This window comes from Phacochoerus africanus, chromosome 3 (assembly GCF_016906955.1).
Source record: "Phacochoerus africanus isolate WHEZ1 chromosome 3, ROS_Pafr_v1, whole genome shotgun sequence".
In the NCBI taxonomy this organism is placed as follows: domain Eukaryota; kingdom Metazoa; phylum Chordata; class Mammalia; order Artiodactyla; family Suidae; genus Phacochoerus; species Phacochoerus africanus.
In genome coordinates, this window is record NC_062546.1 from 11,642,152 (window position 1) to 11,656,286 (window position 14,135).

At 46.9% G+C, this 14,135-nt stretch overlaps 2 protein-coding genes across 3 annotated transcripts in view; both read right to left on the minus strand.

Moving 5' to 3' along the window:
- Window positions 1-4,598: 4,598 nt before the first annotated feature.
- LOC125122497 (interferon lambda-1-like) lies at window positions 4,599-5,403 on the minus strand. The gene has a single exon (XM_047770894.1). The coding sequence runs from the start codon at window positions 5,395-5,397 to the stop codon at window positions 4,822-4,824; it is 576 nt and encodes a 191-aa protein (XP_047626850.1). The 5' UTR covers window positions 5,398-5,403; the 3' UTR covers window positions 4,599-4,821.
- Window positions 5,404-5,431: 28 nt separating this feature from the next.
- Window positions 5,432-14,135, minus strand: part of SLC9A8 (solute carrier family 9 member A8) — an 82,526-nt gene continuing 73,822 nt past the window's right edge. The window contains exon 17 of one of the 2 annotated variants that reach the window (XR_007133831.1): window positions 5,432-5,568. The gene's annotated coding sequence lies outside the window, so the exon portion shown is untranslated. Of the gene's footprint in view, window positions 5,569-10,883; window positions 11,970-14,135 lie in introns of those variants that run through there. The other variant, XR_007133830.1, reaches the window with a different exon arrangement.

A 14,135-nucleotide genomic window follows, 5' to 3' on the forward strand; every position in this document is an offset into this window, starting at 1 on the left:
GGTTTCCTCCATGAAACTGACAACAATTGCCAGCGTTGAGTGCTCAGGCATTTTGTATGCTGAGACTTCATATTCATGATCTCATATCTATAAGGTAACATAAATCCTGTTATGATGCTGTCTTACAGTGGGGAAACCAAGGTGTACAGAGTTCAGCCACATTTCCCAGGAGTGGGACTGCAGACTCCAGGAGAAATGGTTGTTGGTGGTGACAGACGTTAAATAACACTGAAGGACGTTGTGAAAAAAGTTAATCACATTTAACAAAATTATTTTTTGGTCGTGCCCACGGCACATGGAAGTTCTTGGGCCAGGAACAGACCCATGCCATAGGAGCGACCTAAGCACTTAGAGTGACCCAAGCTGCTGCAGTCACACCAAGTCCTTAACCTGGTGCACCACAAGGGAACTCCCCCATTTTTAATTTTTGATTTTTTTCAATTTAAATACCTCAAGGAGGATCCTGGTCAGTGTAATGCTAGCTCGTCTCTAACAAAGAGGACGTGGGCATCAGGCTTAGAGCCTTTGGCAGGGTCTTAGGTATTCAGCTGCCTTCTATTCAGGGAAGGCCTACTACGTTTCCACCTACAGCAGTGATAGGAGATGATTTTAAACATCAACTTAAGGCGTTTTATTTCATTTCATTTATTTTTCTTTTTAGGAATGCACCTGCAGCCTATGGAATTTCCCAGGCTAGGGATAGAATTGGAGCTGTAGCTGCCAGGCCTGCACCACAGCCACAGCAACTCCAGATCCCAGCCGTGTCTGTGACCTACACCACAGCTCACAGCAATGCCAGATCCTTAACCCTGAGGCTTAACCCTTAACTCTGATCCTTAACACTGAGTGAAGTCAGGGATTGAACCTGCATCCTCATGGATACTAGTTGGGTTCATTACTGCTGAGCCACAGTGGGAAATCCCAAGGTGTTTTTTAAAAATAAAGTTTCCTGAAACTAATTATAATATTGAAAATCCAGAAGCTTCCGTCATGGCGCAGCAGAAACAAATCTGTCTAGGAACCATGAGGTTGTGGGTTCAATCCCTGGCTCAGTGGGTTAAGGATTTGTCGTTGCCATGATGAGCTGTGGTGTAGGTCGCAGACACAGCTCAGATCCTCCATTACTGTGGCTGTGGTGAGGGCCAGCTGCCGTAGCTCTGATTCGACCCTTAGCCTGGGTGTGGCCCTACAAAGCAAAAAAAGAAAAGAAGAGAATGAAAACCCACCATACTTCAAAAATAAATAAATAATGAGGGTAGATTTAAAAGCAAAATATATGGGGAGTCTCTGGTGGCTCAGCGGATAAGGATTCGGCATTGTTATTGCTGTGGCTTAGCTTTTTTTTTTTTGTCTTTTTGTCTTTTTTGTTGTTGTTGCTGTTGTTGTTGTTGTTGTTGTTGCTATTTCCTGGGCCGCTCCCACGGCACATGGAGGTTCCCAGGCTAGGGGTTGAATCGGAGCTGTAGCCACCGGCCTACGCCAGAGCCACAGCAACACGGGATCCGAGCCGCGTCTGCAACCTACACCACAGCTCACGGCAACGCCGGATCGTTAACCCACTGAGAAAGGCCAGAGATCGAACCCTCAACCTCATGGTTCCTAGTCAGATTCGTTAACCACTGCGCCACGACGAGAACTCCTTTTTTTAATGATTTTTATTTTTTCCCTTATAGCTGGTTTACATTGTTCTGTTAATTTTCTACTGTACAGCATGGTGACTCAGTTACACATACATGTATACATTCTATTTTCTCACATTATCAGGCTCCATCATAAGTGACTAGACATAGCAGGATCTCATTGCTAATCCATTCCAAAGGCAATAGTTTGCATCTCTTAACCCCGAATACCCAGTCCATCCCACTCCCTCCCCCTCCCTCTCAGCAACCACAAGTCTATTCTCCAAGTCCATGATTTTCTTTTCTATGGAAAGGTTCTTTTGTGCCATATATTAGATTTCAGATATAAGTGATATCGTATGGTATTTGTCTTTCTTTTCCTAACTTTATTTCACTTAGTATGAGAGTCTCTAGTTCCATCCATGTTGCTGCAAGTGGCATTATTTTCTTCTTTTATGGCTGAGTAGTATTCCATTGTGTATCTATATCACATCTTAATCCATTCATCTGTCGATGGACATTTGGGTTGTTTCTATGTCTTGGCTGTTGTGAATAGTGTTGCAGTGAACATGCGGGTGCATGTGTCTATTTCAAGGGAAGTTTTGTCCGGATAGATGCCCAAGAGTGGGATTTCCAGGTCATATGGTAGTTCTATATTTAGTTTTCTTTTTTCTTTTTTTTTTTTTAAATGAGAGTTGCAATGTTTATTTCAGGTTCTCTCTTGTTTTTTGTCTTTTTTTTTTTCTTTTTTGCCACACAGGCAGTATGTGGGAATTCCTGGGCCAGGGATTGAACCTACGCCGCACAGCAGCAACTAGAGCCACAGCGGTGAGAACGCAGGAGCCTCAACCTGCTAGGCCATCAGAGAACTCCCTATGTTTAGTTTTCTGAGGAACCTCCATACTGTTTTCCATAGTGATTGTGTCAGTTTACTTTCCCACCAGCAGTGTAGGAGGGTTCCCTTTTCTCCACACCCCCTCTAGCATTTGTTATTTGTGGACTTATTAATGATGGCCATTCTGACTGGTGTGAGGTGGTACCTCATAGTAGTTTTGATTTGCATTTCTCTAATAATCAGTGATGTTGAGCATCTTTTCATGTGCTTGTTGGTCATCTGTATATCTGCTTTATAGAAACGTGTATTCAGGTCTTCTGCCCATTTTTCAATTGGGTTGGCTTTTTTGCTGCTGAGTTGTTGTGGCTCAGCTTTGGTCCCTGTCCTGGGAAATTTGCATGCTATAGGTATGGCCAAAGGAAAAAAAAAAAAAAAAAAAAAAAAGGAAAAATATAGCAGAAATCCTACGAGGAGTGTTAAGAGCAGCTGTGGTTTGGGACATTGTGTCTCTGCCCACCACACCAACTGCTCTGCTGGGTTGGCCCCTGAAAGTCCAGTCAGCTGTCGTGGAAGGGACTGAACAGTTTTCTCCATCTTGTGCACTGGCTCAACCAATATCCAGGCCTTGGGCCACACCAAGGCCCAGGTACTGGGCTTGGTTTTCGTGACAGTAAGGGAAATGGCACTGCCATCCTGGCTGCCCAGAACAGCAGCTTCCTAGAGATGAACAGCCAACCTGGGGGAGCCAAGGAAGCCAGACACTCACTCCTGAATCTAAAGTGGAGCAGAGACTCGGAGCAGATTGCTGAGTTTTATATGTCAATGACAAGCATATTTAAATATCGTCAGGCCCACCAGCTGTACAACATTGGCCTTGCTGCCAACTCCGAGCACCAACCTGTGGTACCCCACGTGCATGATTACCAGGCTCAGAGGGATGAGAGCTGTGGCAGACACTACCAGCTGCACCCCAGTCTTCACTGTCCCCTTCTCCCTTGATAACAGAAGCCCTGGCTTTTAGACATACGGCCGTCCAGATTAACAACTCCCTTCCCAGCCTTTCTTGCAGCCGGGCATGGGCATATGGCTGTGTCTGGTCCCCGGGATGGAAAAGCGCTCTGGGTGGCTGCTAAGACATGTCCTTCAAAGAAAGGCACTTGTCCTTCCCACCCTTCCCACCCTGTGCTGGCTGAAATGGAGCAGCCACGTGAGATTCTGAGGCAGAGGCAGTAGCTGGAAGGGCTTGGGTCTCTGATGCTTAGGAAGCCTCCTCATGCTTAGGCAGGTACCTAAGCAGAGGAGGTACCCGCCTAATTTCTTATATGAGAGAAATAAACTATCTTTTTTTTTTGTCTTTCTAGGGCCATACTTGAAGCATATGGAAGTTCCCAGGCTAGGGGTCCAATCCGAGCTGTAGCTGCTGGCCTACACCACAGCCACAGAATGTGGGATCTGACCCATGTCTTCGAGCTACGCCACAGCTCATGGCAATGCGGGATCCTTAACTCACTGAGCCAGGCCAGGGACCAAACCTGTGTCCTCATGGATACCACTCAGGTTCGTTACCACTAAGCCACAATGGGAACTCCCAGAAAACTTTTTTTGTAGAAGAGGCAAGACTAGTATAATGACCCCTCATGTCCATTGAATCCAGGGTTTCAACAGTTAACAGCTTCCAGCCAACTTGATTTTTTCTCTACCTGTCCGTCCACTTCCCTCACTCCTGAATTCCTTTGAAGCAAATTCCAGACATCTGTTTCATTTGTGAATATTTTATTACATGTATCTAAAAGACAAGGATTTTGAAAGCAATATCACATCTAGATTTTTATAACAATTCCTTAATCGTGACAACTATCCGTTTGGTGTTCCCAGTTCCAATTGTCTTATAAATCCATATTTTTAAAACAGTTTGTTTGTGTCAGGGCCCAAAGAAGATCTCATATTGCAATTGGTGGGTAGACCTTTAAATCACCTCTACCCTAAAGGTGAGGAAGGGGCCCCACTTTTCTCTTTCTCTTTTTTCCCCTTGAAATGTATTTGTTGAAGAAATCAGACTGTTTGTCTTTTAGCGTTTGCCAGAGTTGCAGGTTTGTTGATTGCAGCCTCTGCTGTTGTTTAACGGGTTCCTCTGTTCTCTCAACCTCCTGAAAATTGGTAGTGGGCTCTTTTTTTTTTTTCCTTTAATTCCTTACTGTTTATCTGCACATATTGTACAAAAGTAGAAAAATAAACATTTCTTATTGGTATGAGTCAGGGCTTCAGCTCCATAAATAAGGGGTGAGAGGAAATAAGTTATGGCAGGCTTGGAGCTTAGTGCATAAATAAGGTCAGGGCCCCAGACGGGGTGCGGCTGGGTTCAGGTTCTCAGATGTGCAAGTCTCCACTGGTAACACTTCTCAGGTCCCTTACGAGGAAGTGGAAGAGGTTGAATGTCACAGAGGCCTCAAGGCAGCCTTGGGACTCTTTCTCTGTGGCTTCTTGGAGCCGGTGCAGCCAGTGGTTGAGGCGGCCCTGGAGCCGGGATCCTGCCGTGGGCTGAGCCCTGATGCAAGCCTGAAGTTCGACGTGGATGTGATGCAGCGTGCGAAGTGGCTGGTCCAGGGTGACCCCCAGGGATGAGTCAGCCGCGGCCCTTAGGACCTTCAGAGTCAAGTCTAGCTCAGCCTCTAAGGCCACGAGGCGCTCCCACACCTGCAGCTGCCTCAGGTCCCGGGTCCTGGGGAAGAGGTGAGAGCTGCAGCTCCAGTTCTTCAGTGAGAGTGACTCTTCCAAAGCATCCTTGGCTTTCTTGAAGCCCTTCAGCTCCCATGGTGACAGAGATTGGAACTGGCCCATGTGGCAGCCCTTCCTGGTTGTGGTGGGCTTGAAAGTGGGGACAGGGCCAGCTCTGGCCAAGTCCAGCATCACAGTCGCCAACACCAGGAGCCAAGCTGTAGTCATGGCTAAATCCCAACTGCTTCTCTGGCCCCATGGCTCCACTTTTAGCCAGGCTCACTGGGCAGTCCCAACTGATGTGTATAAAGTGAAAAGGCAAATGGAAATAGGAATATCCACTTTAACTGCAAAGGCATGAATGGGTGGGGCCAGTCGCCAAACCAGGTGAGCCGGGACCTGTGCCAGGAAGGAAAGAGACAGGAAGGAAAGAGAAACCGAAAGTCAGTCACAGGAGAGAACCCTGTTTCTGAGAAGTCCCTATGCCTGGAGAATCTCCAGATTCGGCCAGATCTCCGGAGACGGCCTTCAGCTTGCTGACTTTGGAGGGCCCCCAGTGAGGCCAAGGCAGATGGAGGGATGGGGAACTGGCTTACGGACCCTCACAGTGGGGCAGGGACCTGAGTGGCGTGGGTGAGGCTGCTGAGCAGTAGAGAAGGGCCATCCTTTGAATGTGCAGGAGTGTGCTGTGGCCCCCTTTTCTATTTTTGCTTTTGTTACCTATGCTTTTAGTGTCACATCCAAGAAATTACTGCCAAATCCAATACTGTGAAACTTCTCTATGTTTTCTTCTAGGAGTTCTATAGTTTATGTCTTACGTTTGGATCTTTAATCCATTTTCAGCTTGCTGTACAGTATAAGGTAAGGGTCTAACTTCATTCTTTGGCATTTAGACCACTCGTGGACACTGCCTTCTCCCCACTGAGTGGTCTTGGGAGCCTGTTAAAGTTCATTTGATCACATGCATGAGGGCTTATTTCTGGTGTCTCTATTCTGTTTCATTGGTCTCTGTGTCTCTTTTTAGGCCAGTACCACACTATTCTGATTACTGTAGCTTTGTATGTAATGTGTTTTGAAATCAGGAATGTGAGGCCTCCAATGTTATTCTTTTTCAAGATTGTTTTGGCTATTCAAGGTCCCCAGAGATCCCGTATAAATTTTAGGTTTTTTTTTTTTTTTCTCATTTGTGCAAAAGTGCCATTGGGATTTTGATAGAGATTACATTAAATCAGTAGTTTGCTTTGGGTACTATGGACATTTTAACAATATTAAATCTTCATGAACACAGGATGTCTTTCCATTACTTTGTGTCTTCTTTAATTTCTTTTAGTAATGTTTTGTAGTTTTTAGTGTACAGATCTTTCATCTCCTTGATTAAATTATTCCTAGGGGAGTTCCCATTGTGGCACAGTGGAAATGAATTCAACTAGGAACCATGAGGTTGAGGGTTTAATCCTTGACCTCACTCAGTGGGGATCTAGCATTGCCATGAGCTGTGGTGTGGGTTGCAGATGTGGCTTGGATCTTGTGTTGCTGTGGCTGTGGCATAGGACAATGGCTGCAGCTCTGATTGGTCCCCTAGCCTGGGAACCTCCACATGCCATGGGTGCGGCCCTAAAAAGACAAAAAAAAAAAAAAAAGATTATTCCTAAGTATTTTATTGTTTTTGATGCTGTTGTAAGTAGAACTGTTTTTTGTTTGTGTATAGAAATGCAACTGATTTTTGCGTGTTGGTTTTGTATCCTGAAATTTAGCTAAATTCATTTATTAGTTCTAACAGATGTGTATGTGTGAGAGAGAGATCTTTAGAGTCTTCCTTTCCTTTTTTTTTTTTGTTTTGGCCACAACCAGAGCATGTGAAAGTTCCTGGGCCAGGGATTGAACCTGCACCACAGCAGTGATAAGACGGATCCTTAATCTGCTGTTCCACTAGGGAATTCCTAGGGTTTTCTATGTATAAGATGATGTCATCTGAGAACAGATATAGTTTTACTTCTTCCTTTCCAATTTGGATGCTATTATCGATTGATTGATTGCCCAGTTGCTCTGGCTAGGACTTCTAGTACCATGTTTAATAGAACAGGCAAGTGTGGGCATCTTGCCTTTTTCCTAAGCTAAAAGGACAAAAGATTTTAGTCTTTCCCCACTGAGTATGAAGTTAGCTGAGGCACATATATTTTCATATGTGGCCTTTATTATGTTGAGATAGTTTCCTTCTCTTCCTAGTCTGTGTTTTTCTTATGAAAGTGTGTTGAATTTTGTCAAATGCTTTTTCTGCCTTAATTGATATGATCGTGTGGTTTTTGTCCTTCATCCTGTTCCTATGATATATCACATGGTAGTTGACTTTTGAGGCTTGCTCAGATATGGGTTGTTGTTGTGCAGATGCTTGATAGATGTTGGCTTCTTTCATCAGGAAGCACTTGGTCTCCCTTTGGGCTGTTAACGGGCATTAAGGCTGTTTCTCAGTACTTGGATCCATTGTTTCACTGGAACCTGCAAAATGGAGATATTCCAATTCTAGTCTTCCTTGTTTGGCAACTGGAATACTTCTGTAAAAACAAACTCTTCCTGTGGTGGTGACGAAACTGCATAGAACACACACACACACACACACACACACGAGCATGTAAAACTGGTATAATCTGAACAAGTTCTATGGATTATACCAATGTCAGTTTCCTGGCTGTGATATTGTCGTGTAGTTTTGTGAGATCTTAACCCCTGAGAGAAACTGGGTACAGGGGTACAAAGGACCTTCCTGTACCATTTTTGCAACTTCCTATAGATCTATGATTTCTTTTTTCTTTTTACAACCACACCTGCAGCATATGGAAGTTCCTGGGCTAGAGGTCACATCAAAGCTGCAGCTGTTAGCCTATGCCATGGCCAAAGCAACACCAGATCTGAGCTATGTCTGTGATCTACACTGCAGCTTGTGGCAATGCCAGATCCTTAACCCTTTGAGCAAGGCCAGGGATACTAGTTGGGTTCTTAACATGCTGAGCCACAATGGGAACTCCTATGATTTTTTTTTTTAAGAATAGCTCCTTTTTATTTTATTAAAAAAAATTGGTGTGGGGGGGGCACTCCGTGATACATGGAGCTCCTGGTCCAGGGATCAGATTCAAGTCACACTTGTGATGTATGCCACAGCTGTGGTAATGCTGAATCCTTTAATCCCCCGTGCTGGTAGAGGATCAAACCTGCATCCTGGTGTTGCAGAGAAGCCGCTGATCCCATTGTGCCACAGCGGGAACGCCTACATCTGTGATTTTAATAAAGAAATGTCCCTCATCTTGTGTTTGACTACCAGTGGTATCATTTAAGAAAAGCAGGATAAACGCTTACTTCCTTCCCTTTATTTTTACTTAGAATAATTGCTGATGCTTTAGAGTCCCCCAACAGTGACTGACTTTTTAAAAAAGTAGTATGAACTCTGATTTCAGTATATTTCAAGTATTTCAACAATGCATTGCATTATTGTTATTGATGCTCAAATTCCCACTTGGCCAGTAGGAACCTCTTCCAGCTGGCTTCTTCGTCCTCTGACCTGCTCCTGAAATCTCTGATTGCTTCCTCTCAGTCTGGTATGACAAGGGCTCCAGGTTCATCCTGCACATTTCCTGCCTAAGCCCTGGACTCAGACATTTCTCCAAAGAGCCCTGGGCCCTTATACTGCAAAATGACATTTGGAAATTGCAGTCTGAGAGCTAAGGGTGTTCTCTGCCACTGGGTTGGTCATTGTTTCTAGGTCTTTTCCATGGGCAGAGCTAGGAACAGGCTTACATCCCTAACAGTAAGTAAGTAAGTAAATAAATAAATAAATGAGTTCCCTGGTGCCTGGTGGCATAAGGATCTGGCATTGTCACTGCCGTGGCTCAGATCACTGCTGTGGCATGGGTTTGATCCCTGGTCCAGGAACTTCCACATGCTGTGGGCACGGCCCAAGCAAAAAACAAAAAACCATGGTAGGTTCGTACTTATACTTTAAAGTTCAGGACTGCAGGATTTTTATTCAACTTGATTTCTTATTTATTTATTTATTTTTTTGTCTTTTGTATTTTGTCCTTTTAGGGCCACGCCTGCGGCACATGGAGGTTCCCAAGCTAGGGGTCTAATCAGAGCTGTTGCTGCCAGCCTACACCAGAGCCACAGCAACCCCAGTTCTGAGCCACGTCTGTGACCTACACCACAGCTCACAGCAACACCGGATCCTTAAACCACTGAGCGAGGCCAGGGATCGAACTCTCAACCTTATGGTTCCTAGTCGGATTCGTTTCCGCTGCACCACAACAGGAACTCCCTTCATTTCTCTTTTATCCTCACACTGAGAATCCTGGTTCTCAAGGAGTCCAGGGAAGCCACAACAAATTTCAATTTTTGTCACCACGGCTAGATCTGATCCTGATACAAGGGGTGGCCCTCGGAGCGTGTCTCAGTTACTCGCCACAGAGTCGGGAGGACTGAGGCTGAGGGGCGTTTGCAAGTTTGCACATGATTAACTCCTGGTTGCCCATGGCTCCACTAGGAAGTGAAACATCAGAGGTACAGGTAAAGCCAGGGTAGGTGTGATGCGGTCCACGTGCTCTTCCTCACCTTCCTTCCCCTGCCCCTGCCCCACTGGAGCCTTGACCTTAAGAAAGGGGCTGACTTTCCAGCCTTTCTTCACACTCCGCAGCACTGGGCTACAGCCTGACACACCACTGCTCCGCAGCATTGTTTTGCCGGGTTTTCTATGGACATGTGCTGATTCATCTATTCTTCCCCCTCATCTCAGCTTTTGAGATTTACCATGTTGATGTGTTACTCTGTTTCATCCATCCATCCATCCATCATCATCCATCCATTGGTCTTACCCGAAATCTCTGCTGTATGGGGTTCCCTACATGACTGCACACTGTCCATTCTCCTACTGGGAAGCACTTTGCTCGTTTCCAGTAATTTGCTATTACAGGTATCCTTGGAGGTACTCCTGAGTATGTATGCATGAGTATGTAAGAGTTTCTCCAGGGCAAACTTCTTCTGTAAATGGACCAATAGTGTTTTGGGAGTCAAGAGGCAAAATGTGTGTGTGTGTGAGATATGCGTTCTTAACTAACAAAGAGAGAAAACGAACTTCAATGAATTTTTTATTAAAAAATTCAAAACTGTGTGAACATGGTAAAAGCCCTTGTTAGCTCTGTGGTGGTACAACGGCAGGCGGGCTGGGCTTGGCCCTTAGCCAGTAGTTTGCCCCTCCTTGCTCTCTAGGGCATGAACCTAGTTAAGGACTTGCTGGGTTCAAGGGTCACAGGTGTCCCTACCTTTACTAGGCAATGCCAGGTGCTCTTCAAAGTGATTCTATTAAGTTGGGCTCTTGCCAGAGCATGACAAGTCTTCCTGCTTCCCTCGTGCTCTTGATATTGCATCAAATCTCTCCGTTTAATGCCTTGTTCCTCTCATTCTGGTTTCATTTCTTATCACATTTTGAAAAGTGAACATAACATGCCATGTGTTCCTTATCATTGAATAAAATTTCTTTGTAAACGAAAATAGAGGAGTTCTCTGATGGCCTAGCAGGTTGAGGCTCCTACATTCTCCTGCTGTGGCCCTGGTTGCTGCTGTGTGGTTCGATCCTTGGCCCACGAACTTCCACATGCTGCCCGTGTGGCAAAAAAGAAACACACACACACACACACACCCTACACACACCAGAAATAAAACACTGCAAATCTCATTTAAAAAAAAAATAGAAAATATATAGAGACGAGATCCTAAAAAGAAGGTACCCATTATCCTTCCACTCAGAAAATCAAAGTCCCCTCAATCGCAGCACCTATCCTTCCAGATTTTTTCCTACACACACACACCCCATTAATTTAATTACTGGAGGCTGATGCTCTATATATTATTTTGGAATCTGCTCGTCCAGCTTCACGAGGCTCTATCGGAATTGTTTTTGTTGCGAATGACATAAAGCCCAGCCTGAATGGCATCAACAGCGAGGCTGCACTGTCTCCCCCCGGTGACAGGGCTCCGGAGGGAGGTCGGGTCCAGGGCGGAGGACTTGACCTTTCTCTTAGCAGGCTGGTGGGGGCGCCCTCACAGTGGGAGGCCGAGGCCAGGCAGGGGAAGACGCTGCTTCCCTTCTCTGAATGACTGTGTGTGTGCGGAGACAGTCCTGGAAACTCCCCAGGATGTCGCTTCATTCTCCTGTGGAACTGGGTCCCAGGCCCGTCCCTCAGCATTTGCAGTCGTGAGGGGTAAGGGGTGACCAGACATGGCTCTGTCTCCCCTCAGCCCTGGGGGCTATGAGGCTCTCAACTTTGTGTGACCCTCCCCTGCGGCTTTCTGGCCTCTAAGGAAACATGCCTTCCCTGGCTTGCTCCCCTTCACCTGAGTGCTTTTTCTAGACATTGAGAAGGTTGAAATGCGAGTGAAAATACCCAGCTCCCCTCAGGCTCAGCTCTCCTTTACTCCCAGGGCTCCATCTCATCCAGGCAGACACGCTCCTGGCCTCCCCTGCAGCCACCAGTGGAATTGGAGCTGCAGCTGCCAGCCCACCACAGTTCATGGCCACGCCAGATCCTTAACCCACTGAGCGAGGCCTGGGATCGAACCTGCATCCTCAAGGATATTAGATTCATTTCTGCTGAGTCACGATGGGAACTCTCACACTGCAGGGTTGTGAGGAACTAAGGAAAACCTGCCAGAAGGTTCATGCCTGGGGTCAGGACAGGCTCTCTTACCTGGTTTTGCTTCGTATCACATGTATTTTTTGTTTGCACCTGTGCCTGCTTAGCAGCTTCGGAAGCCTCCTAGAAGTATGAGAGGGTTTAAACAAAGTGAACTTTGAGGCTTGTCACAGATAATGCCACTACCTTCCTTCAGACGCCTGCCTGGTTCAGAGCCTGGTCTCAGCCGGGCAAAGGCCCACCAGGGGCTGGTCTGCAACCCCAAGTGGCAGCGGGTGGTCGGCCCAGCATGGGAGGAAGATGAGTCCCTCGCACCCATGAGGCTGGGCCCGAGCTGAGCCCTCCTGCTTGGCCTCGTGTCCTCACAGGGGCTGTATGCTTAGGCTATTCAAGATGGCTGTTCTCTTGCCCTCTGTACATGCCCTGCTCAACCAAGGCCTGCGTCACTCACGTGACTATCCAGTCCTCTTAATTACAGGGCCTAATTAGGTCCTGGTAACTGAGCCCTCCTGACATCAATGACCCTCTTTAAATGGCAGCCTCCTCCTCCCCGTGAGTCGTGAAGACTGCTGCTGCGTCCTGCTGACCACGGTGGGCTGTCGCTCCAGGACCCCTCATGTAAGATCCTCTGTCCAATAAGCCATGGATGTCTCTGTCACTGTCACTGGGCTCTTTCTTTGGTCTCAACTACAAGGCTTGCAGGCCTGTGGGGTGAAGCCCAGCAGGGATGGAGGCAGGACTGGACCCAGAAGCCCAGGCTCCTGCCCACTAACCACTGTGTTTTGCCGGCTTTTGGCCGCGAGGGTCACAGGCATTGACAGAGTCTAGGGGCCTGTGCACCACGTGTCTGCAAAGCCACTGAGCACAAACACAGAGAGTGGCAGCACTCATTTTTATTTCTAAATAAGTATCCAGAGACACTACTGTTTTCCATCCATGTTTTAATTCTCTAAAGAGTCCAGTGAGATGAAGAGGCTCCAGCATAGCAGCTACAGGTCCCTCCACCTCCGCCCATGCTCCCCTCCCCAGCCCGCAACCGCACCAGGAAGAGCAGCAAGTCATTTCTCAGGAACTAGGACCTGATGAACGCCTCTCACAGCTTACTTGAGGGAGGACAAAAGAACAAGACTGACCTTCTCAATGGTCCTTAAATCAAAAAGCAGTACTTAAAAGTATCCTTCATTTTCACAAAGAAAATTACTCAAAAGAATACAAGGTTCTGATTAACGGTGAGAACAAACCAAGCTTTGCAGGAGCTGCACCAGAGAAGCTGAAGCCTTTGGTAGCCACAAACCTCACAGCGGCCCAGGGAGTGAGGTGCCTTCCCTGGCCTGGGCGCCCCCACGGCCCCTAAGAGCAGGGCTGGGGCCTGGCGAGGTGAGTGCCAGGAAGGCGCCGATGCAGCTCTTCCCAGCGGACTGGCTGCCTGGACAGGCGACCTTTCTCCTCTGACCACCAAACCGAGTTCCTTCAATCACAGGGCCACAGGTCTGGAGCAGAGCTCTTGCCCTAAAGCCAGGAAGCTCCTGCAGAGAAGCTGCAAGACTGGCTCCCAGGTAAGGAAAAGCCACAGATCTTGACCCCGCTCTGGGGTTAGGGGCAATGTTGGCTGGGGTGGGAAAGGGTGAAATTGGTGGGCCAGGGGAAAGAGGTCTTTCTTTTTTAACTTGGAGGCGGAAGTCCCTGAATATCTAGTGCCATTTGTATGCAAAATGACAGGAGGCTAAATGGAAGGGAGTGTGGCTGCCTGTTCGGAGCCTTCACTCTGACTTGTGGTGTTTTCACTTAAAACATATTGCCTGGGGCTTTAGAGACTGGGTTCCCAGTGGAACAACTTCTTAATGATTCTGGCTGCTCCATCAGGAATTTGGTTTCATATCCACCACCCAGCAGGAGAAACACATGCCTCCAGAAATCCTGGAGGGAATGGGGAAAGAGCAAAGGATCGGTCCTCTTTTTTTTGCATTTAAAGTCCTAATTGGAGCTCCCTGGTGGCCTGGCGGGCTAAAGATCCAGTGTTGTGCCTGCAATAACTCCAGTTTGATCCCTCGCCCAAGGACTTCTGCATGCTGAGGACATGGTCAATAAAAAAAAAAAAAAAGGAAAGAAAGAAAGAAAAAAAAGAAGTCCTGGAGTTCCCATTGTGTCTCAGTGGTTAACGAATCCGACTGGGAACCATGAGGTTGGGGGTTCGATCCCTGGCCTCACTCCGTGGATTAAGGATCCAGCGTTGCCATGAGCTGTGGTGTAGGTCACAGATGCAGCTCGGATCTGACATTGCTGTGGCTC

What these genes read in the sequence shown, in the direction of transcription:
- LOC125122497 (XM_047770894.1), bottom strand. Translation starts at nt 5,397, where the DNA reads ATGACTACAGCTTGGCTCCTGGTGTTGGCGACTGTGATGCTGGACTTG.